The sequence below is a fragment of the Aquarana catesbeiana genome, linkage group LG05 (assembly GCF_042186555.1).
Source record: "Aquarana catesbeiana isolate 2022-GZ linkage group LG05, ASM4218655v1, whole genome shotgun sequence".
NCBI classification, from domain to species: Eukaryota; Metazoa; Chordata; class Amphibia; order Anura; family Ranidae; genus Aquarana; species Aquarana catesbeiana.
Window position 1 is genome coordinate 561,157,631 of NC_133328.1, and position 26,058 is coordinate 561,183,688.

The 26,058-nt window shown below is 45.5% G+C and overlaps 1 protein-coding gene across 3 annotated transcripts in view; it reads left to right on the forward strand.

Annotated features, from left to right (window-relative positions):
• RIPK2 (receptor interacting serine/threonine kinase 2) overlaps positions 1 to 26,058 on the forward strand; it is a 78,490-nt gene that overhangs the window by 32,706 nt on the left and 19,726 nt on the right. For all 3 annotated transcript variants that reach the window (XM_073631922.1, XM_073631920.1, XM_073631921.1), the window contains exons 3-7: positions 6,014 to 6,169; positions 9,123 to 9,274; positions 12,634 to 12,683; positions 14,422 to 14,583; positions 14,714 to 14,793. In XM_073631922.1, the coding sequence (XP_073488023.1) occupies positions 6,014 to 6,169; positions 9,123 to 9,274; positions 12,634 to 12,683; positions 14,422 to 14,583; positions 14,714 to 14,793 (600 nt within the window). The remainder of the gene's footprint in view (positions 1 to 6,013; positions 6,170 to 9,122; positions 9,275 to 12,633; positions 12,684 to 14,421; positions 14,584 to 14,713; positions 14,794 to 26,058) is intronic.

Sequence of the window (26,058 nt, forward strand, 5' to 3'; positions counted from 1 at the left end):
TCCTCCCTCCTTTAAACAAAACAGTCAAAGAATAAGTACAACAATATAGAACAGACATGTATATAATATACGTGTGTGTGTGTGTGTGTGTGTATGTGTATATATATATATATATATATATATATATATATATATATATATATATATCGTTACATATCTGTGCAAATCGTCCACTTACATCAGGGTCCCCAGAGATCCCCCACTTACATCAGAGCCCCAGAGAGCCCCTCCTTACATCAGGATCCCCAGAGAGCCCCCCTACATCATGGTCCCCAGAGAGCTTCCCCTACATCAGGGTCCCCAGAGAGCCTCCCCTTACATTAGGGTCCCCAGAGAGCCTCCCCTTACATCAGGGTCCCCAGAGAGCCTCCCCCTACATCAGGGTCCCTAGAGAGCCTCCCCTTACATCAGGGTCCCCAGAGAGCCTCCCCTTACATCAGGGTCCCCAGAGAGCCTTCCCTTACATCAGGGTCCCCAGAGAGCCCCCCTTATATCAGTGTCCTCAGAGAGCCCCTCCTTACATCAGGGTCCCCAGAGAGCCTCCCTATTACATCAGGGTCCCCAGAAAGCCCCCCTTAAATCAGTGTCCTGATCATTGCCGCCTCACCGTGCCAATAAATGTAGCCTCACCGTGCCCATCATTGCCGCCTCACCGTGCCAATCATTGCCGCCTCACCATGCCACTGAATGTAGCCTCACCGTGCCCATCATTGCAGCCTTACTTTGCCCATCATTGCCGCCTTACCGTGCCAATCATTGCTGCCTCACTGTGCCAATCAATGTAGCATCAATGTGCCCATCATTGCCGCATCACCGTGCCCATCATTGCAGCCTTATTGTGCCCGTCATTGCTGCCTCACCATGCCCATCATTGCAGCCTTACTATGCCCATCATTGCCGCATCACCATGCCCATCATTGCAGCCTTACTTTGCCCATCATTGCCACCTTACCGTGCCAATCATTGCCGCCTCACTGTGCCAACCAATGTTGCATCACTGTGCCCATCATTGCCGCCTCACCATGTCCATCATTGCAGCCTTACTATGCCTATCACTGCCACTTCACCATGCCCATCATTGCAGCCTTACTGTGCCCCTCATTGCCATTTCAACGTGCCAATCAATGTAGCCTCACTGTGCCCTTCATTGCCGCCTCACTGTGCCAATAATTGCTGCCTTACCGTGCCAATCAATGTAGCCTTACTGTACCCATTATTGCCGCCTTACCGTACCAATCATTTCCGCCTCTCTGTGCCAATCAATGTAGCCTTACTGTGCCCATCATTGCTGTCTTACCGTGCCAATCATTGCCACCTCACCAGTTAGTGCCAGTGGATTACATACAGGCACAGCGCACATCTCACGCTGTGTCACGGAGCTCAGTGTGAAAGGTTCTGTCGCGCTGTGACAAAAGTCCCGCCCTCCTCCTAGACCAGCTCGTGTGATAGACAGAACACTGCATCTATCATACGAGCTGGTCTAGGAGGAGGGCAGCACCTTTGTCACAGCACAACTTCAGACTGAGCTCTGTGACACAGCAGGACTCTGCTTTGAGCTACGCTGCAGCCACGGCATAGCTCAAAGCGGCCCCAGGGCAGGCAGCCCACCGGGAAATGTCCCGGTATCCCGGTAGGCCAGTCCGGTCCTGAGCAGAGCCAATCCACCCTTGGGGGCAGCTTGCGTAGTGAGCGTATAGGATGGATCGGCTCTGGTTTGGGCCCTGGACAAACATTTTTTTGGGCCCCCCCAATGCAATTTTGCTCTTCACCCCAAACATCTCAAAAAACAGACACACAAATAGAATTATCTAAAAAAAAAAAAACTTTGCAGATGCCCTTCACAGCAGTCCCACGGTGTCCTCAGTTCCCTTTCATGTCCCAGCGCCCCAATAAATTGCAGACATTTTCACATTATAGTGCCCCTTTACACATCACAGCGCCCCCATTACACTGCAGCCATTGTCACATTACACATTCACATGTATGTAGGGTTGCCACCTCATCCCTTTAAACCCGAACACATACGAATTACACAGGTTCTGAGGCTAATTTAATGCAGATAAGGCACCAAGTGAGTTTGATTACCACCTTAATCAGCAACAGAACCTGTGTAATCAATATGTGTTCGGGTTTAAAGGGATGAGGTGGCAACTCTACATGTATGTGTTTTGGCAGCCCATTCATTTGAATGGGCTGCCATGCCCGCATTTCCTGCTGAAAAAAAGGTGCATGCAGCATTTTAAAATTGCAGTGGCCTTGAAATCCATTCTGCTTTTACACAATGCGACTTACCTGCAGTTCCTGCACACACAACCGCACTGTTTTTAGAAGCGTGTCCTAAACATCTAAAAATGCAGCAAGTTTGCTGGTGCAGGAACTCCAGGTAAGTCACATGGTGCTAAAGCAGAACAGAATGGACAGACAGTGCTGTATTTCATTGCTTGATGGGCATAGGTATGCGCGGCCTATTACATGATGCATGCACCTTTTTTTTTTTTTTGCTGGAAACGCAGGCATGGCAGCCCATTCAAATGAATGGGCTGCTGTGCCTGCGCAAATGTGGGCCGCCAAAACACATACATGTGAACCAGCCAGGCCCAAAATAAGCCCATCAAGCAGTTAAATACAGACAGTAATGCCATGTGCTGTAAATTATGCTGTGTGCTCTGTAATAAAAAATACAGCCACAGCCTCACTCAGTCGGGACTGCAGGTCAGCGTTTTTAAACTTTCTACTATTTTATACATGGCATGAGGATGGGGAGCGGAAGCCAGGGGAAGAGAAAGAAGACCTACCTTGTTCTGGCAAACTCACCTCCGATCAATTCTCCACAAACACTGCTAGTTTCACTTGACTAGGCACCAAGCAGCATTCCACTCCGCGCCGAGGCCTTCGCTTCTCCGATCAGGTACACTGTGCACGCATAGCAAAGGGCGGGGCCAGAGCGTCAGTGGAGCTCAAGGCCCCCCCACTTGCGGCCCGCTCCTCGATCGAGAAAATGCAGCCCTGGCACTGCTGCACTGTGCGCACGCTGCTGATGACAGTGACAGACTGCAGGGCCACCCCTTTCCATTAGTACAGACCCCCCCCCAGGATAAACCACCCCCCTCCATTAGTACAGAACCCCCCAGGACAGACCACCCCCCCCTCCATTAGTACAGATTCCTCCCTCCATTAGTACAGACCCCCCCAGGACAAACCCCCCCCTCCATTAGTACAGATCCACCCCCCCTCCATTAGGGTACATAAAAACACCCGGCGGCAGCTGGAGAGGAGAGGATAGTGTGCAGCCTCGCCGCCCAGGTGGAGAACAGATCACAGAAGGCAGGAGTTAGACAGAGAGGAGGAGAACACATGTCAGGCATGGACCGCCCCCCCCCCCCAGTGACATCACTGCGCGGCTGGTCTCCGATCTTCGGCTGCTTCGCTCTCTTTCTCTGACAGGAGGATGAAGAGGGGACGGGCTTGTGCAGGAAACAAGGCGGTGGTGGTGACCGGCAGAGAGAAAACCGCCTCTGGACATGGACAAGAAGAGGAGGAGGGAGGGGAGCACTCTGGCGCTTCAGCGCCCCCACCTCTGTGGCGCTCGGGTGCACTGCACCCGCCTAGAATCGGCCCTGACAAACTGTCTGTGTGTGGGGATTTTCAGCGCCGATTTGCAGGCAGCACGCGGGCTTAATGGGCAGCTCTGCTTTGAGCCCCAAACAGTGACAGGGCCCTGGGCAGCAGCCCCATTTGCCCTGCGTTAAAGACGGCCCTGATACAGTGCAGTGCTCTGAAAGAGCAGCTACGGATGGGGGATTTCCTCCATCCACTTTAGTTTTTTGGATGGAGGAATCTGTTCATTTTTTTCGTTCAGTGCACTGGCTAAATAAAAAATAAATAAATACAGTGTGTGGCCAGTTTAAAAGGTATGAGATATTTATTATAGTGGGGTTATCTTAAATATCACCGCAAAAGTGGAAATACACTTTAAGACCTCATGCAAACTGGGTGTTTGCCCAGCTCTTCTAAACACCTTTCTCTTTCAGGAGAAATACAGCATCAAAAATATGGCTAAAGCCCCTTTTTTGCAAATTCATTTATGCATATTTAGGCACGTTTAAGCTTGGGTGTTTATTCATTTCATTTGCCAGAATCTTAATTTATTCTGGCCATTAAAATAAATGTATGCCCAAGCGATTGAGGAGCAGACAAATTGTTTGCAAAAGATACAATTTTTGAGGACCCCCACATATATGCACGTACAATGTAAACGCACACTTTGGGGGTGCCCATGTGTGAAAATGTTGATTGCAATACACCTTACATATTGCTGTGCACGGCATAGTGAGAGCAATAATTCTAGCACCAGACCTCCTCTCTAACACTAAACTGATGACCTATAGGGGTCTTGAGAAGTGTTGCCTATAGAAAATTTAGGGTACTGAAGTTAGTCGCCATTTCGCAAAAATTTAAGGTGGTTGTAATCCTAAAGAAGAAAAGAAAATGATCCTGATCCTTTAAAGCATGATACACAGCACAGTGCTTGTGCTGTGTTATTTGTCCCTCTCTATGTTCTAAAAAACCTGGTTGATCGTGCCAGTTCTTGTGTCCCCCCTGTCCACGGTAATCGTGGCTGCTGATCCATGATTACCGTGGTAAGTTTATGTGCCTCCATCAGCCCTCTGCTCTCCTCTCTCTCGCTCCCTCCCTGCCTGTCAGCTTGGGAGGCTGTAACATTAATATTAAGAAATCCTGTAATTCGTAATTGTAAAAGTTTGTTTAAAATTATTGTGCAAAATACCTTCTTTACAGCGCCACTGAGCACTCGCGTGACCTCCCGCTGCTCTCCTCCTCTCCTCCCAGCTGATGTCAGAGGGGAAATCCTGGCCTCTCCCGCTGTAGTGCTCAGAGTGGGAAAGGTCACGTGAGCGCCCAGCGGCGCTGTAAATAAGGTATTTTGCACAATAATTTTAAACAAGCACACACACTGCACATTATATTATCCTGGAACAGAGTGGATTTCAGGATTTCTATGCTGACTTTACAACCACTTTAAGGTTTGACATGTTGGGTCAGTGCAACCTTGTCTTTTATATTTTACTAAAAATGTGGGTAGTTTATTGTGTTTGCTTGCCCTAAAATTCACTTTAGTGTGTTTCTTACTGAAATTTTGCATTTCCTAGACCTTTGTGGTAATATTAAGTGACAACTTTTTTTCATTTTTGATAGAGCAAGGGAGGGTTATAACCCCTATCCGATTTTTTTTTAATGAAATCCCATTGCAGAGATTTCCCTTTACTTCCTGTCCCATAGCCAAACAGGAAGTTAGAGGAAATCCCTACAAGTTGAGGGCATTCCTTGGGAACCCCAAGATCAGCAGAACTAGTGTCCCCATTAGAAGATTTCCTCTCTATTACTTTTCTGGGGACATCTCAAAATGTGGGGTTTTATTTACTTTCAATGATAATGGTAAACAGGACAAATAGAGAGGGTGAATCTCCTAACAGGGGCACAGACAGCAATAAAAACTGAGTATTCTAATCCAGCTCCACTTTATTCAAAAATTAAAAACACATTTTTGCCTTTAGTTATACTTTAAAGTGAAATTTTATATATTTTGAGATAGTGCAGAGAAGGGTTGGAGTCAGGTTTTAATTTCTTTCTTTGCTTTTACTGGGGAGATTTCCTGTCACTTGTTGTCAGAACAGGAACTGTCGTAAAATCTCTCACACAGCGATGCAGATTACAACAAAAACACATTCTTAGTAGAGCGGGGAATGTTTAGAACTTCTGGTGGGCACATCCTCTTATTTCCTGTACAGGCATCACAGGGAAAGGAAGGAAAGGAAAATCTCAACAGTGGGGTCCCAAACAGAAGCAAAAACATGACAGGGATTTTAGCTCTCCCCTACTCTGTCCAAAACGAAACATTTTTTGGGGGGAACGGGGGGCTTTGGAATAACGCTGTAATACTCAATGCATGGTTGTAACACAGTATTATTGTTTGTGATGATTGTATTTTTTCTAGGAAAGCCCATCAATAGAAATTGTATGGCCGTTAAGGTTCCGTATTCTATATGAAATTGCACTAGGAGTCAATTTTCTACACAATTTGACTCCCCCATTACTGCACCATGACCTAAAGACTCCAAATATCTTGCTGGACGATGATTTTCATGCTAAGGTAATGTCACTTTGTACAAATGTGAGTATTTAAATAAACAATGCAAAAGCCTTGTCCATCATCCATCCATTGTTCATGTCCCCGCAGGTAGGGGGAGTCCTGGCCTAACAGCTCTGAGGCTCTAAAGGGAACAGTATCAATAGATTGAGGTTCCGTAGGGCCACAAAAAGGGCACTCAGGGCCATCTGAAAGTAACACAGATATGAAATGGTGTCTAGAGTTTGCTGTTTGGGAGATACTTATCTCAGGTCTATGGGTATAATACATTTCAAACATATTCTCTAGTCTAGACTGAGATTTCAAATGTCCTCCAGCGAATTCTCAAAAGTGTCCTCCACTAAGACAAAATGTCCACTGCTGAGGCAATACATCTCAAACATTCATTATGATAGCCATATTGGCCTGATAAGCAATGGTCACAAGATTAAGCAAGCAGAATATGCAACACATATGATCGTGCTATTTTCAGCCTTCTAGGAAGTAATACCACGTGCCTTCTACAGGCCCTCATTATGGCACTGGGGGATTTTACTATTCGTTGTAAGATTTCTCTTTTATTCAGAAAAGAGAAGGAAGTTTTGTATGGGTGTCATATATATTATATCACATCAGAATATGTTTTGGTTACTGTTTTGCTTTCATTGGCTCATTGGGAAGATTTCTCTTCCTGTTCTTTCCCATGAACACAACAGGAAGTGAGAGGAAATCTCCATAAGGGGAGTACACTAGCAGCTCCTAAACTTGGGTTTGTCATTTTTTTGCCAAGGCTCCTAAACTCAACTCCATAAAAGCCTGTGTTCATGTACACATAGGCTTTTAGGATGGTTTAGGAGCTGCTGAGGTTAGAGGAGGTTCAACCTACCTCAACCTCCGTCTCCTGAACATGTAAGAATCGTGTTCAGGATAAGAACAATTTGACCGCTGGCCGCAAAACGCGCAAAGTCGCGGTAAAATCACGGCACAATTTTGCCGCATTTTGCATTTTTCCGCGGCCGGTGGTCAAAGTAGTTAAAATGTACATGAAGCCTAAAAAGAAAGAAATGCCCTTTTAGACAGTTGTTACTGGAACAAATGCCCCCAATTTGAAGATTTACTATAATGATACTGCTTTGCTGGAAGCAGTTCTGAATTTTGCATTTTTATCCCTCACTATTAGTCCCGGTGATGGTTGTACCAGGACAAATACAGGAGCGACCCTTCCTAGTGGGAAGCATTAACAGAGACTATGGTACAATGAATAATGGTGCAGCTCAATCCCCAAAGAATGAGAAATCTCACATATTATATTTTTCTAAGATCTTTTATTATGTATTTCAAAAAAAGTTTATATTTTTTTTAGAATTTGTTGACTTATTTTTGTTTGGTGCAGCTCCTGCGAAAGTCCCATGTGCAACCTTAAAATATGAACCTTCCTAATGGGGACATAGACAGCAATAAAAGCTGGACGGCATTCTTACTCCTCACCACTCTATCCAAACCACAGAAAAAAGTTTTGACTTTAGACGCATGTCAGGGAACCCCGTCGCACTCTGCTTGAGTGCTTCCGTCAGTACACTGCTTCCTCCAGTCTGGACCTTGAGATATCAGATATTACAGCCACATATTGTAACCAAGAACCAGGCGAGACTAGCTCAGTTACAAAACTGCAACATGGAATGTTTTATTGGGCAAGAATACAGGCTTTTTATACACTTGAAAAGTAGGTTCCCCCCTCCTGATTATATTACCCTAACAATACAAGCTGTAACCAGAAACATAAATTAACATGAGCTAATTAACTAATCATTTAACCAGCCTAGGTGACTCAGAGGTCGTCTCCTACTAGCTCACAAACTACAATACACACTATTGTAAATATAAAATCAGGACACCTTCGCACAATAGCAGGAGACCACCAGTAGCAGACTATCCATCTCCTACATTATACAGAGGCCAATGTGATCAGCTCTTTTAATTAACACGTATAGTTCAGAATCAAATAAACCAGGAATAGTCTTTGTATATTTCCTGGGAGAAATTGTGGATAAATATATACTTGTCCCATCTGAAGTAATCTAAACCACATTCTCAATGTCCATTAGTAGCTGTCCATCATTTTCTCAGTCACCCTGTGCCCCTTATAGACACAGGGTTACTTATACATAAGAGGGGCCTGGGGAGCTGAAACAGGGGTTTCCCAACCTCTCAAAGGGATTCTGGGTTACACAGGCCCCCCACCCAAAGCGACCCCCGTCACAACACACTTTTAAGGATGGCAAGATATCTCATTGCCTGTTTGTTTTGGGGAGATATTTATCTTTTTTAACAGCCTTTGCAACACTACAATTCTCCCACATGTCCCCCAAAAACTTTAATCAATATCTTTTTTGGAAAAACAATGAGACACTATGGTGCCGGTGTCAACACTGATCGACACTCCTTTAAGGCTGGGTTCACACTATCGCAAATTGGATGTGGGAATTTGTATGTCAGGAGCCTGTGACCAGCTCTCAATAGAGCTGTTTCACACATCCCTGGGACGGCTGGGAAGTGGATTGCACAGGGGTCCTGTGCATCTTCTGGTCCATTTCATGCCCGAATGCAGCCAAAAATTCGGACCAAAATTGGATATGAAACGGTGAGCAGGGACACACGGACCCCTGCTGTGAGCCGCTTTGCACGGAGATGTGAACCCAGCCTCAAAGCTTAACACATATAATTTATCACTGAATGTGTAATTCTTTCTGAGAGGTGACGATAAGCATTCACGTCTACTTACCCCAGATATTCCATTGTTCAACAAGTATAGGCTCTATTTTTTTGTATTCAATAGCATCCAGTGAGGCTGCATTTCCATCAAAGATTGAAGATATAATACAGACCACTGAATATATAAGGGATTTGCTAAAACTATTGCATAGTACAAAAATGTGTATTAGAAATGTGTTGACTGTGCTTTGTTATTTTGTTCTAGATTGCTGACTTTGGGCTTTCAAAATGGCGCATGCTGTCACAGTCTTTCAGTGATCACAAACCAGCTGGAGGAACTATTATTTACATGCCCCCTGAAATGTATGAGCCCAATGTCAATACCAGCAGAGGGAGCGTTAAGCATGATATGTACAGGTATGGCTATCAACCTACATGAAATACAGACTGCGTTCTGCATTCTATGAGAGCTGGATACAGGGCAAACACCCCCCCCAATGCTTTTGCATTCCCCAGAATAAAAGAATACTAAGCAAGCAAGTATTAAGCTGAGTACACACTATTCATTTTCTTCCTGGGTTGAACAGAAAAAAACTGTCAGCTCTGACAGGGGGACGCCCCACCCCCGCCAGAACACTCCGGTCAGCGCTCTCTGCCATTGGTGGAGAACGCTGATCTGGAGTCGGTCGGCTGCTGGTTTTCCAGCATGCTCATCCGACAGACCGACATACACACCTGCCGAATGGCGGACATTGTTTTTTTAACCGGCCAATGTCTACCAACATTCGGCCTTTGTATAAATATACAAATACATAAATAAATTAACTTTATATTCACAGAAGCACACTGCAGTCCGATTTTTTTTTTTATTTGGTGGAAAATATCAGTGTGTGTGTATAAAAGGTATTGCTTAGATCCAGGTTCATAGCTCAATAGTGTTGTCCCCAGTTGTTGAGGAGGGGGATGGATGGATGCTTTAAATCAAAACTGCCAATTAGGCTGGACCGAGTAGTGAATTGGAAAGGGAGTATGACAGATTTCTCCCAATTTATCACCTTAATTGTTATTTATATGAAATAATATACATCATTTTTATTTTTTGATACAAAGTCTGAATTAATAGACTTATTTTTGGTGTTTGGTCAAGTATATGTTATTACAATATTAAAACATAAATGTGGCCATTCTCCTCTCTACCTGACTCCATAGAACTTTCTAGTGCTGAAATACAGTATGAGCTCTGTTAACTTTACCTATTCCAACGTACTAATTACAAAGGTCCCGGGGGTTGTCTGTACTGGGGAATGTGAAAGAAATGGCAATTTGGGAACCTGACAGTCATAATGCTTCAGCTAATGACTGCCTGCTCACGGATGACATATGTGTTTCACGTCAATCTGGTAATAATAACTAATGACTGAACTAATCTTTTTACTGATGTTTGAAAATATTACTGGGTGTTAAAGCGGTGTTAAACCCAAAACCAAAAATGTAATTTATTGCAGCTTACCAGTCATTAAATGTTTTCTCTCTTTTATTTTGCTCCTCTGTTTTCACTTGGTCATCTTGCCAGTACCACACCTTCATAGGGGCACCTTTGGGCAGCAATCATTGTTAATCTGCGGGGAGGGTAGTATTAGATGGTCTAGCAGATTAAGACACACTAACAAGTGTAACTCCACCTAATAATTTATAAGCCGTTACAGCAACAGTTTTTTTTTCCTTTGGGATAAAGGTTTTTTATCCCAAAGGAAAAAAAAATAACAGACTTACTGGGAGGTTCACCAGGTGGAAATAAAATAAAGAAAGCCTAATAAAGAAAATGAATAAATGGATAAACTAATAAAGAAAACAAATGCAGCCACCATGTCTAAGAATTCGTAATCTGAAGAATAATAAATGTTTGCGTTTCGGTTTAATACCACTTTAACTGGGCCTATTTTTTTTACACTTGACGTTTACAAGTTAAAATCGTGTTTTTTTGCTATAAAATTACTTAGAACCCCCAAACATTACATATATTTTTTTCAGACACCCTAGAGAATAAAATGGCGGTCGTTGCAATACTTTATGTCACACCGTATTTGCGCAGCGGTCTTACAAATGCAATTTTTTGGGAAAAAACACACTTTTATATTATGAAAGGCAATGTTACGCTGAGTAATTTGATACCCAACATGTCAGGCTTCAAAATTGCGCCCACTTGTGGATTGGCGACAAACTTTGACACTTAAAAATCTCCATAGGTGAAGTTTAAAAATTTCTACGGGTTACCAGTTTTGAAACACAGAGGAGGTCTTTTGCTGAAATTATTGCTCTTGCTCTAACAATCGCGGCGTTTGAACACCGTTTATATATGCGGGCGCATCTGTGCGCGAGCTCGGCGGGACGGGCGCTTTAAAAAAATTTTTTTCAAATTTATTTTACAGTTTATTTTTTATTTTTACACTGTCCTTATAAAAAAAAATTGGGTCACTTTTATTCCTATTACAAGGAATGTAAATATCCCTTGTAATAGAAAAAAAAGCATGACAGGACCTTTTAAATGCAATAAAAAATTTTTTATAAAAATTCCCCTTTAAGAGCATTGGGCGGAAGTGACGTTTGACGTTGCTTCCGCCATCTAATGTTATGGAGCCGAGTGGGGGCCATCATTCCCTCACTTGGCATCCAGGCTCAGAGGGGGAAGGACGTGATCTTCTCCACCGCTATTGAAGGCTCCGGTAAGCACCGGAGACAACCGGAGCACGGCGGGGGGGCCCTCTCCCACCACTGATAAAATTGATCTTGCTGCGAATCTGCCGCAGAGACCACTTTTATCTTAAAGAGAAGTGCACGACATTCCTGCAGATACCGGGGTTATGGCAGCTAGCTGCTGCCATAAACCCGGTATTTAGCGTCAAGGTACCGACGTACAGGTACGGTGGTTTGCGTGAAGTGGTTAAAGCTGAAGTTTAGGGGGGAGGGTTAATTATTATTATTATTATTATTATATGTATAAGTAAATTGTATTATATATATATATATATATATGTTATTATTGGTATATTGTTATCATTAGTATTATTAGTTATAGGGGAGGAGCAAAAACTGACTTTAGGGTCTCTGCTCCAGGATTTATGTTCCCCATTCGGTGTGTTCCACTGAGGGTGCAGGTCAGGCTAGGAGTCTGCCCTGACTCCATGTAATCCACAGCACAAAAATAGAAAAAAAAAGGCACAGCAGGAAATATTTGTACCAGAGACAGCTGCCTGTAGGTAATGGGATACATACCATTACACATAACAAATGTCTTTGGTGCCGTATCCAACAACAAAAAAATAAATAAAATTCAGCTTTAAACTGTTGCATATACATACAGTACATTAGTGTTTGCATGGGTTTTGTACACATAAGGCAAGGAATGTACACCAGTCTGGAGTCATAGGCGTGCGCACAGGGTGTGCCGGGGGTGCAAGGGCAGACCCTAATCCTCCCCTGTGGTGACGATTTCCTCTGCTTCCTGGCGCCCCCTGTCTCCCCCTTACAGTGCGGCCAGCTTCCCCCTCTCCTCTCCCGCCGGCTGCTGCGGGGGATGTTTCAGGATGGAGAGCGGGTAGAAGGGGTCGTTAAATGAAATATTCTGAAGGGGCTCGTTGAGGCCTCCTTCACTTTTTGTTATCACTCAGCACGTGTGGGACGTTGATTTCACACTTCTGCCGTGACCCAACAGGTTATGACAAGTTTTGTTGTTACTTACTGTATAATTGATGCATATATTTGTTTTCCCATTTCAGCTATGCTATTATCATGTGGGAAGTTCTCTCGAGGAAACAGCCATATGAAGGTAATGTAATTATTGTCCTTTTTTGCCTTGCAGACTGCACAGATCTTTTACTATGCAGAATTATTAAAGTTGATTTATGAAAGGCATAATTCTTATGCATAATTGTTTCATTATGTACTCCATCAAAGTAGTATTAAATCCTCAGCATTTTAGTGTAACACATTGAGCACACTAAGCCTGGGCTCACACGTATGCAATGTCAGACATCGCATGTGATTCGCACCACATTGCTGTGCAGATCACATGCGACGTCTGTGCAATGCAAGTTCAGCCATACAGTTGCACAGTGGACAGTGCAGTCTTGTTAGTCTGTTAGCTTGAAGAAGGGAGGGAGAGAAGGAGGGGAGTGCCTTGCCATCCAAGGCTATAGGACTGTGTGTTTCTACTGATATGCACAGTGTAGGGAGACTCAGCTCTACTCCCTGTATGCAAGAGTGGCTCTATAGGATGCTGCAAGAGAAAGGAGCCACCCTGAAGCAGCTGGGGAGTGGTCATAGCACCAGCAGGAACATTCACAAGAATTAAAAGATAAAGACGTTGCATACTCAGTGTGTTCAAATCAGCTGCCGAAAAGTTTTTTAAAAACTCCTTTCACACTTGTGCGACTTGTCATGCGACTTTGGACCCCAAAGTCACATGACAACTCGCACCCCATGTTTCCCAGTGATAACTGTTCATATCAGTGTGACTTCAAAGTAGCTCCTGGTTCGACTTTCATGCTGTAGGGCCATAGACCCAAATGTAAACCCTCAAAAGTTGCAGGAAAGTCGCACCCACATGATCTAGATGTGACTCGGGTGCGATTTGTGTGCGACTTGTGAAAAGAATGCCGACAATTACATTTTTTTTTCAAAACAGCGTGGGGGTCCCTCATATCCATGGCAGGCCCTTCGGGTCTGGTATGGATTTTAATGGGAACCCCATGCCAAATTTAAAAAAAAAATGCATGGGGTACCCCCAAAATCCATACCAGACCCTTATTTGAGCGGCCCAGCAGGTCAGGAAAGGGGGGAACAAGCGAGCACCTCCTGAACCATACAAGGTCCTCTTCCTCACATCCCTGGCCGGTGGTTGTAGAGGTCTGTGGACGGGGGGCTAATCAGAATTTTGGAAGCCCCCTTTAACAAGGGGTCCTCCAGATCCCGCCCCTACTCATTCACCAAAAAAACGTGTAGTTTAGAAAATGATAGTGAGCAGTTTTTGACAATTCTTTTATTTAAAAAATTGTTCCCCAGTGCAGATCCATCGTCAACTATGACGCCCGCCGCCACTGCCGACCGGAAAAAAAAAAAAAACCCTCCGGTTCAGAAAAAAACCTCCGCCTCCCGCCGTCTGCCTGCAAAGCCATCTAAGGGACGAGGCCACCTGGTGACATCGCCGGGTGACACTGCCCCCTTGTGACATCATCGACCCAGCTTCCCTCGGTCAATGACATCATAAGGGGGCGGTACAGGCTGGGTGTCTAAAAACACAGTTGCAGGATCACTCCATGAACCAACAACACACAGATACGTCTCTAATACCCCTCTGCCAATGCTTCCAAGTTCCAATGAATTTTAGTTAGGATAGATCAAAGGAAAACAATAATGTAGACTCTGACTATGGTGGCTGCTGATTGGGGGTACTCTGAGGTTAGGAGTATTTTTAGGGGTGCTTTAGCATGTACCCGCCTGGCACCACCATTGGGAGGGCACTTTCAGTTTTAATAACAAAATGATTACTGTGATTATTTTATCAGGTGCCACAACTCCAATGCAGATCATGTTCAGTGTATCCAAAGGTTCACGGCCAGACATAAGTGAGGAGAGCATCCCTGCAGACATGCCTCACCGAGATGTATTTATATCATTAATGCAGAGTGGCTGGGCCTCTGATCCCAATGACAGACCAGCTTTCCTCAGTAAGTAGTACCGGTACAAGTGTTAACAACAGCCCATTCTTAATTGGCTGCTATGGGGAAGAAGGAAGGATGGGGGTGGTTGGTGAACAGTTATGTTTTAAGGTTAATTCTGTTTTGTTTTTGCCACTAGAATGTTTGTTGGACCTTGAGCCTGTGATTAGAAATTATGATGATGCTTCAATTCTGGAAGGAATACTGCAGCTAAAGAGAGTAAGTAGATTTTTTTTTTTTTTTTTTTTTTAAGGGGTGTATTTATAGAAAAAAATTTGCAGAGCTATTCATCCTGTGGACCTGCATGTAAACTACATGTTCATTTATTGTATGCAAATGCCAGTAAATTTAGTAGTGTGACCGCAACTAGTTGCACCTTACAAAAGAGCTACAGGGTACCTATACCAATGCTAGAGGGAGCCTACTGAAGCTAGGAGTAAGGTAAGTATTTATACATGACTGAGGGACCTGCAGAATGCAGAGGCTCTGATTATCTATAAAACAGTCAACACTTGACCAATCCCCCCTTCCAAAATGACCAGATGACACATTTTATTTGGAGTCGAATGGCCATAGCAGCTTTTTATTATAAACCATTAAATACAACATTCACAAAACACATTTAATGCATATAATACAGTCAATACATAACAAATAAACCGACCTCAGCTTATGAGGTCTTAGAAGGCCTACAGTGGGGGTGGAAAGTATTCAGACCCCCTTAAATTTTTCACTCTTTGTTATATTGCAGCCATTTGGTAAAATCATTTAAGTTCATTTTTTTTCCTCATTAACCACTTCAATACAGGGCACTTATACACTTTCCTGTCCAGACCAATTTTCAGCTTTCAGTGCTGTCGCAGTTTGAATGACAATTACGCGGTCATCCATCACTGTACCCAAACTAAGTTTTTATCATTTTGTTCCCACAAGTAGAGCTTTGTTTTGGTAGTATTTGATCACCTCTGCAGTTTTTATTTTTTGCTAAATAAAAAAATACCGAAAATTTTGTATTTTATAACTGGCAGGGTATCAGAAATACCCTACGAGAAACAAAGCTGCAACACACGAGCTGCCTCCCTGTTAGAAGAACGCTTTAGGAAAGGCACCATCTTTTCTACCTTCACTTCCCTCTTTCCAGCGTCACCTCCTTTTCTTTTGCCTTACTTGAAGCATCTGGACAGCGCATGAGACCCTCCACACCCTGAACAGTCATGATGGAAACAGCACGCGGTTCCAAACTTGCAAAATCCGGCAATGAATTGCCAACATAACCCCCTGCAATTTGCGGCAGGTTGTGAAGAGACTGCTGCACCCTCTGCCCCACCCTGTAAGGGAGGAACCGAACTCTGTGGAGACGACATCAGTTTCATCCAGAGAATGACGTTTTTGTGATCCCACCGTTAAGAGGGTCAGACTGCCTTGCGCTGACAAAATTGCTCGTCATAGCAAAACCAAGCAACCCCACCGTAGACCCACTGGGCTTCGCCAGAGTCGAGATAACAAAATAAAAAAGGGGGAGCAATTCTCAAGGGCCTTTTCCCCAATGATACTAACTAAAATTGCAGAAGTCTGCAACCAGTTTGAGAACGTACGGGTAATCAACCAATATCGCAGTTTTCTTCTTCCTTACCATCAACCCCGGCGGCTCCTTTGTCAACCGCATTGTTGTCCAAAGCCTTACTGGCTGTAGTTACCGCAGACGCCGCCAGCTGTTGACCGGAGGAATCTGACGTTCCCGCACCCGATCCCTGCTGAGCTGTCAACTAAGCCTCCGTGAATAGAGAGAGAATAAGAACAAGAAAGAGGACATGAAACAAAAGGCTCACCTGGCTGCCTCTATCCCTCAGGACATCCAGCCACAGATCTGGATCCCCATGCAGTGCGCGGAAGTTCACCATCTTCAGAGCCACTGAGCACCCCTTCAGACCGGCTCTGTTCACCAAGCCGTGCTGTCGCTCTCTCCCCTCAGCAGGTTCCATGGTGCAGTTGCCGACCCCAGAGTCCGGCGGGCGCCCGCTGAGGATGTCAGCAGCTGCCGCCGCCACATCGGTACCCCAGGGCGCTCCCTCTCTTACTCCCATGCTTGGCTCTGTGAGGGGTGGAGGGGTGGAGGAAGCCTCACCAGCTGACGCCCGGGTTCCTTCCATCCACAGTGCACGTTTTGTGATTCCTGGACACAGGGAAACCTGCCTTCCGTGTCTTCTGTCACTGGGGGCCTTGGCCGCTCCCGGTACCTGCCCAACACCTGCCGCTCTGCCACTCCCACGCTGGGCCGCACTAGACACAGGCAGGGAGCCTGTATATCCAGCCGCACCATCCACACTGCGAAGGTGTGAGGGCAGGAGAGTGGGTGCCAGATGAACACACTCCCGCCCTGGGTTCGCCGTAGACGGGGATTCCGCCCGACTTGCACACGAGGGGAAGCAGGCATGTGCTTGGCTGGTGGGGTCAGAGGGTCCCTTGAGGGGCTCCCAGACTCAAGAATGAAGCGCTCAGGAAGCCTAGACCTCCTAGCATGTGGGTGACTAGAAGAGGGCCCAGGAAAGACCTGCCTGGGCTTCTGCAATAAGTCTGATAGTTTGTCTCGTAGCCACTCAGGGCCTCTGGCCACAGCCACAGCTCTAAGCTGGGACAGGATGTTGTCCAAGTCACCAACCTTTTGTTCTTCCTACAGGTGAAGTCCAGGAACAAAGAAGAAAATTGTCTGATGCTGTGATAAGCTCTGACTGATCTGTGACATGATCCCCCTGTTAGCAGAGTATTCAAATCATCAAGCTTGTTGTATGCAGTAATACGGCTTTACTTTCTTGGAGAAATATCAATGCATGTCTTTACAGAATGGAGAAACATGAACACAGGAACAACAAAGAGCATCCAAGTACATAGAGAAAGGATAGACAAACATCCTGTTATAGCATAGTTAACATAACCATACACTATAACACTACAGCGCCACCTGCTGCTTAGACAGGCATAATGAATATGCAGTATATAGTCAGTTTATAAGCAACTTTTGTTGTACTTTTCCAACCCCCCTCCTATCTACCTACTACAGGACACACCCTCTGCCTTGAACTCTTCAATCTGCTAAGCAGCCTGCATCATATCAAAATAATGCACTAATACTCCACCTCTTCTGCAGGCCCCAGTCATGCTGGCACTCCTAGTTTCACTCAACTCCAGGCCATATATTTTCTCTGCTCCTAGACTTAGGTCAGCAACCTGTTGATCACGATATACCTGTTGATCGCGGCCGGGTGACAGGTAGATTGCATCCTTTCCTTGCCGATTGCTGGTCCAAACTGCTCCGTCTACTAGGGATGAGCCGAACACCCGCCAACCCCCCCCCTCGGTTCGGTTCACACCAGAACCTGCAAACGGACTGAAAGTTTGCGCGAACTTTAGAACCCCATTAAAGTCTATGGGACTTGAACATTCTAAATCAAAAGTGCTAATTTTAAAGGCTAATATGCAAGTGTAGCACTGACCCCCGAAGGAGCTGCTGAGTTAAATTAGGTCTTTGCTGTCACCCCTTACCCACAGTTCACCATATCAGAAACTTAAAGTCTATCTTGGGACTTGCGCCCATCAATGTATGCACCAGTCTCTTAGTTCTTTTTCTCCAATGCTTTAATGAAAAACAACTTGAAAGAAGTAGCAGTAAAGAGGTTGAAGGGGAGTTGCAGATACCTTTTTGTAGCAGATCACTTACAGACTCTTCAGAATAGAGGACAAAACACAGTTTTCTCTCTGTAAACCTTGTATGGCTGAGTAGATCTCTGCCACAGACCTAGCAACCTGCAAGATGTCTGGACAAGCCTCACTCACAGGCTTAGCAGCCAGCATACGCCTGAATAAGTCTCTCTCACATACTTAGCAGCCAGACAGTTAGTTACCTTGATTGAATTGTAGAACAGCTTCTTCACAGTACCAGAACCATTAAGCTGACCCGGCAGTACTGTAAGGATAGGTTAGAGATAGGTGCGTCCTCCAAAAAAGTTACCAGGCCCTTCTAGGAGACCAGCCTTCATCCTGGCTCTCTCCAGCAAGGGTCCTCCCCTGGATCTCCTCAGCTTGGCTCGGCTTCTTCCTAGCAGGCAAGACAGCCTAAGGACCACCTCTGCGGTAGTAGGCCCCAGACAGGATTCTGGGTCTACTTGCACAGCTGCAGTGACGCAGCCCTCCAGCCTGGAGGGCCACGAGGTAAGAACTCTTCCCTAGCACATGGCATCTGTCCCATAAATACTCTCCCCCAGAATGCATAGCAGCAAGAACCTCCTACTGGGCTGTTTCTGAAAGAAGAATATTCATTAAAACTTCACTAAGTTGTTATTCGCACACTGTCCCATGGTACCAGTGACACCTACGGGCAACAGTGGGAACTGCACAGCCAACTCAATTCCAGAACAGATCCAGTAAACTATATACATTCAATCTGAGCTGTTTACAGCTCAGCCAAAAACTAAATTTACATGCGAGCGCCTGGTCAAAAGAAGCAGGGCGCTACACAAGTTATTGTCCTAAAAAGGGTTTGGGGACCCGGGTCCTGCTCCAGGGGACATGTATCAATGCAAAAAAAAGTTTTAAAAACGGCCGTTTTTTCGGGAGCAGTGATTTTAATGATGCTTAAAGTGAAAAAAAAGTGAAATATTCCTTTAAATATCGTACCTGGGGGGTGTCTATAGTATGCCTGTAATGTGGCATGTGTTTCCTGTGCTTAGAACAGTCCCTGCACAAAATGACATTTTTAAAGGAATAAAAGTCATTTAAAACTGCTTGCGGCTTTAATGTAACGTCGGGTCCGGCAATATGGGTAAAAATCAGTGAGACAAACGGCACGGGTACCCCCCACCCCCCAGTCCATTACCAGGCCCTTTGGGTCTTGTATGGGTATTAAGGGGAACCCCGCACCCAAATTAAAAAAAGGAAAGTACATTTTTAAAGTGTAGCTCAAGCCAAAAAATCTATTTTTAAGCTTTTTGGGAAACATAGGGAAGGTTTATCACCCCTGTAACATTTGTTTTGCTGTCTGTGCACCTCTTCAGAAGATTTCACCTCACTTTCTGTCCCAATGACAAATGTTTTTTGAAAATTTGGGGTTTTTAGTGAAACAAGGATTGGTGATAAAGCATCAGTGAAGAGGAGACACGTTTTTCCCATATTAACTCTTACAGGAGAGAATTTCCCTTCCTGGGGGTAGATTTTATCTCACTTCCTGTTGTCTCCTTCCGTTTGCAAGTAGGAGTCGTTTGTAAGTTGGATGTTTGAAAGTAGGGGCCTGCCTATATACTCTGCAGAAATTGGGGCCTTAGGTGTTGGTGTTGCCACAACACTGTAAGCCCTCACTGTTACTCTTGGTGGGTGCAGGAACAGGCCCTGCTTTGAAATATTAGATCAAGAGATGTAATTACATGCCATTGTAGAACAGTGGTAGAAAAATTGGGCTTTTGGTGGTGGTAGTGGTGATGGTGCTGGTGCCACAACACTGTAAGTCCTCACAGTTACTCCTGGTGGGTGCTGGAACGGGCCCTGCTGTGAAATATTATATCAAGAATTGTAATTACATGCACCTGTTGAACAGGGGCAGAAAAATTGGGCCTTTGGTGGTGGTGTTGTCACAACACTGTAAGCCCTCACAGTTACTCTTGGTTGTCGCGGGAATGGGCCCTGCTGTGAAATATTAGGTCAAGAATTGCAATTACATGTCCCTTTTGAATAGGGGCAGAAAAATTGGGCCTTAGGAACTGGTGCCACAACACTGCAACCCCTCACAGATGCTCTAGTTGGAGCGCAGGAATGAGCCCAGAACCAAAAAAGTTCTTACAAACTATGAGCATGAAAATTGAGGAGGAAGAGGTTTGTGACTATGCATAACAGGATAGTCACTCAGCATCAGCATAGGCAGTCTTGAAGGGACCTCACATTAAAAAAAAAAATCAATTGGTTACATCAGCATCAGGTATTTGGTAGCTGGTGATCCAAGACTGATTCATTTTTATGAAGGTCAGCCGAGCGACCGATTCGGTGGACAGGCACACCCTGTGATCGGTTACAAAGCCTCCAGCAGCACACTGAATGTGCATTCCGAAAGAACGCTGGATGCGGAACAGGCCAGTAGCTCAATTGCATACTGTGCAAGCTCTGGCCAGTGATCCATCCTCAAGACCCAGTAACCAAGAGGATTTTCGGTGGGAAAGGTGTCCAAGTCTGATCTTGCCCCTAGGTAATCCTGCACCATGTGAATCAGACACTGGCTATGGTTGCTGGAACCGATCAGATCTTGGGGCTGCGGACTAAAAAATTGTCTGAACACATAGTTTAAACGGCCACCTTCTCCACCGCTCCTTCTGTGACTGACCAAAGTCTCAGCAACACGTTGTCCAGGAGGACCAGGAAATTGTAACCTCCCAGGCTCTGGAAACGCGTTGCACAAACCTTTCTGCAAGGCCTCCCGAAGATGTTTCATCCTTTGCTCCCTCTGCGACGGCAAGATAAGGTCCGCAACCTTACCCTTGTAACGTGGATCAAGGAGGATTGCCAGCCAGTAATCATCCAACCCCTTGATATCACGAATACGAGGATCCTTCCACAGGCTTTGCGGGATCAGGGAGGCCATGCAGCGTAGGTTTGCTGAGGCATTCGGTCCAGAGCCCTCTGGGTCACTAAGGACGACATGATCCGCAGCCACCTCCTCCCAGCCACGTACAAGTCCATGGGTTTCTTCGGACTGTAAATGATCCCTTGAAGACTGCTGCTGATGCTGAGTGCCAGGCTCCACTTCCATGCTGACACAATCCTCCTCCTCGTCCTCGTCCTCTTCCTGTGTGATCGTCGGGCACACAGGAACACTGTCTGGATAAAGGGGGCCTTGAGAGGTAAGGAAGTCCTCCTCTTCCTCCCTCTGTTCTGCCTCAAGTGCCCTGTCCATTATTCCATGCAGTGTGTGCTCCAACAGGTGGACAAGAGAGACAGTGTCACTGATGCATGCACTGTCACTGCTCACCATCCTCCTCAAATGGTGATAGGACAGTGCATGCATCCTTGATCATAGCCCACTGGCACGGGGAAAAAAAACTAAGGTCCCCTGACCCTGTCCTGGTGCCATAGTTGCAAAGGTACTCATTGATGGCCCTCTGCTGCGTGTGCAGCCACTGCAGCATGGCCAACGTTGAGTTCCACCTGGTGGGCATGTCACAGATTAGGTGGTTCTTGGGCAGGTTAAATTCCTTTTGGAGGTCAGCCAGCCGAGCACTGGCATTATATGACCTGCGGAAATGCACACTGACTTTCCTGGCCTGCCGTAAGCTGGCATTGCATCAACCACCTCTGAACCTGCCCCTGCAGAGCTGACAATCTCCTGTCCCCCAAGCACACCAGCTCAAGCACCGCATGGCATCTTTGTGCTTGCGTGCTTGCATAGCCCCTTGAACGCCTACAGAGCACTGATGGTTCCGGGTACAAATCAGCACAGGAAGAGGCCATGGAGGAAGAAGAAGAGGAGGGGGTGGAGGAGAGAGGTGTGGCAGAATCACCACTAGTAGAATTTTGGAGGCGTGGTGGTGGAACAACCTCCAACACTACTGCACCCTGTCCTGCATCCTTCCCAGCTGCCAGAAGAGTCACCCAGTGCGCGGTGAAAGATAGGTAACGTCCCTGTCCATGCCTGCTGGACCATGAATCAGCGGTAATATGCACCTTACCGCTGCCGGCCTTTCCAGCGAGGCCAAGACATTGCCTTCCACATTCCGGTAGAGAGCCGGAATCACCTTCCGTGAGAAAAAGTGGCGTTTGGGAACCTGCCACTGAGGAACCGCACATTCCACAAACTCATGGAAGGGGGCAGAGCCTACCAACTGAAAAGGCAGCAGTTGAAGTGCTAGCAATTTAGCCAAGCTAGCATTCAACCGCTGGGCATGTGGATGGCTGGGAGCGAACTTCTTTTGGCGGTGCAGCAGCTGGGGCAGGGAAATTTGCTTGGCACAATCTGACGTCGGTGCACCGATAGCAGATTGCCCCCAAGTGCTTGGCTGTGACACACCTAATTCTACACCTTCATTCCTCTCAGTGCAGGTTTCAGAGAGGACTGAAGGTATAGTGGGGTTGGAGATCCCAGCTGATGAGCAGCAAGGAGAGGTCCCCTTTGTTCTTTGGTGTGGGTCTTTTAGGTACGCTTGCCAACGAACTGCATGGCAAGTCGACATATGTCTGGTCAAGCATGTGGTGCCCAAGTGGGTGATGTTTTGGCCACGCTTGAGACATATGTTGCAAATAGCGGTGGGATCTGATGCACTCGTCTCAAAAAAGGCCCACACCAAAGAACTTTTGGAATAACGTGCAGAGACAGCAGCGCCCTGCACATGCGGAGCTCTGCGATGTGATGCAGTCGGTGGGCTGCCCTTAAGCTGGCCCCTGGAGGGCATCCTGCCTCATTGGAGATGTGCCTCCTCCTCCTCCTCTCTCCTATCAGGCACCCACGTGGAGTCAGTGACCTCATCATCCCCTCCCTCCTCATCCCTGGAGCAAAGCTGGCAGTATGCTGCAGCTGGGGGAACATGACTGCCAGATTGCTGTTCTTCTTGGGCACCCCCTCTCTCTGGGCTCATGTTACTGCTTTCCTCTAGCTGGGTACCATCATCGGAGCCTTGAAAACGCTGGGCATCCTCCTGGAGCATGTACCCAACACTGTGGTCAAACAGTTCGGGGGACTCCTCAGGAGGACATGGTGGGGCTAGGGAAGGAGTGACTGATGCCATTGAGCCGAGGGAAGAGGCCGCGTTGGCAGCTGCTTTGACAGACAAAGTACCCTGAGCCTGGGTAAGAGAGGATGAGGATGGCTCGGTCATCCACTCTACCAAGTCTTCTGCATGTTGCGGCTCAACATGGCCAGCTGCCAAAAAAAAGGACAAGCGTGTCCCACGGCCACGTGCTGATGAGGATGCACCGTCTCCACGACCAGCACTGTTGCCTCTAGACACAGAGCCTGCTTGCCCTCTTTTATTGGCTTGTGACTGTCTGCCTCTCCTTGTTGGCCTTCCAGACACACTAATGGCCTGCAGAGAGATGTAGCTGCACAAAGCTGGGATGTACATATATATACTGATACTGCAGCTAGCAGAATCAACTGCCTGCCTGTGGTACTAATAGGATCAGAAGAACACCACCAATTTTCTTCAGGTAGATTTAGGTGCACACTGTGCAGAGGACACAGTACACTAACTGTAAATACTGTAGCTACCTGCCTGTGGTATTAATAGGAGTAGAACAACAGCAATTGTCTTCGGGTAGCTTTAGGTGCACACTGTGCAGAGGACGCAATACACTAACTGTAAATACTGCAGCTGCCTGCCTGTGGTACTAATAGGTTTAGAAGAACACCACCATCGATAAATGATCATACTTTGAAAACATATGTAAACATGACCCCCATACAAAAGGACTTATTTCGAACATTTATGCCCAACTCATTTCTAATTCGGATTCTAGTCCGCCCACATATGTAGCTAAGTGGGAATCTGATCTTGGATTCTCATTGGAAACAACAAAATGGGATAAGATTTGGACTACTACAAAATCCTCCTCTCAAAATATAGCTGCTTTAGAAACCAACTACAAAGTACTTACACGTTGATACTTAGTTCCTACTTGAATTGCGAAATTTGCCCCCAATTACTCCTCCTCTTGCTTTCGAGGCTGTACTGGACCTGGATCACATTTTCATATTTGGTGGACCTGTCTAATTTTCAAAAGATTTGGGGAAAACATATTCCGCATGATCTCGACATTATTTGCAGTGTCCATCCTTCCTGATCCCTTGATTGCGCTCTTGAATTTAAAACCGACAATTCTCTCTAATAATCAGTTCAAGCTAGTGCTGCAGATTACTACAGCCGCGAAACAAACAATTGCTAAAGCCTGGAAAACTCGTACTCTGATATTAACTGAAACTAATCATAGAATTAATCAAGCCATGGTTCATGCCAAAACAGAAGCTATAACGCATGACAAAATTCCTAAATTCAAGAATATATGGCTTCCTTGGACGACACATTTCCTGCCTTCTAATTTCGATGCAACCTTATTGATGCCTGGGTAAATTTCTCATGCATTTTCATTTTCTCATATTTAATATATAGATGAAAATACGCCTTACCTCGGAGATCCCTTCCCTTTCATTTCCTTTCCTCTCTCCTCTTTCCTTTCTTTTCTAACCCTTTCGCTATCCTACCTTTCTTTTTCCTTTCTTATACTCCTTGCTCTTCATCAGGTTCATATAGCGTCACTTTTAATTATATTTCATGTTTCTATGACGTTATTAACCATTGGAACTTCCTCTTACTTGAAATATGAGAGCGACAATTCCTTAACGCTTCTTTTATTTAAAACTTTAGATATTCTCAAATTATAATTTTATTGAGATTCCATTATTCTATCATAGTCTATGTTTAGACATTTTTGCTTTCTTAACACTATAGGAAATGTCTCTCTGAGTTGACAATTTTTTGTTTAAAGTAAGAGACAACTTTATCTTTTGTCATATTATAATGTTATACTGTACCTTACTATTGTATATTCCTGTATTGCTTTTGCACCTGTTCCCTGACTTATAAAACTTCAATAAACAAATTTGACAAGAGAAGAACACCACCAATTTTCTTCAGGTAGCTTTAGGTGCACACTGTGCAGAGGACACAGTACACTAACTGTAAATACTGTAGCTGCCTGCCTGTGGTATTAATAGGAGCAGAACAACAGCAATCATCTTCAGGTAGCTTTAGGTGCACACTGTGCAGAGGACGCAGTACACTAATTGTAAATACTGTAGCTGCCTGCCTGCGGTATTAATAGGATCAGAACAACAGCAATTGTCTTCAGGTAGCTTTAGGTGCACACTGTGCAGAGGACGCAGTACACTAATTGTAAATACTGTAGCTGCCTGCCTGTGGTATTAATAGGATCAGAACAACAGCAGTTGTCTTCGGGTAGCTTTAGGTGCACACTGTGCAGAGGACGCACTACACTAACTTGTAAATACTGCAGCTGCCTGCTGTACTAATAGGATCAGAAGAACACCACCAATTTTCTTCAGGTAGCTTTAGGTGCACACTGTGCAGAGGACACAGTACACTAACTGTAAATACTGTAGCTGCCTGCATGTGGTATTAATAGGAGCAGAACAACAGCAATTGTCTTCAGGTAGCTTTAGGTGCACACTGTGCAGAGGACGCAGTACACTAACTGTAAATACTGCAGCTGCCTGCCTGTGGTACTAATAGGATCAGAAGAACACCACCAATTTTCTTCAGGTAGCTTTAGGTGCACACTGTGCAGAGGACGCACTACACTAACTTTTAAATACTACAGCTGCCTGCGGTACTAATAGGATCAGAAGAACACCACCAATTTTCTTCAGGTAGCTTAAGGTGCACACTGTGCAGAGGACGCACTACACTAACTTGTAAATACTGCAGCTGCCTGCGGTAC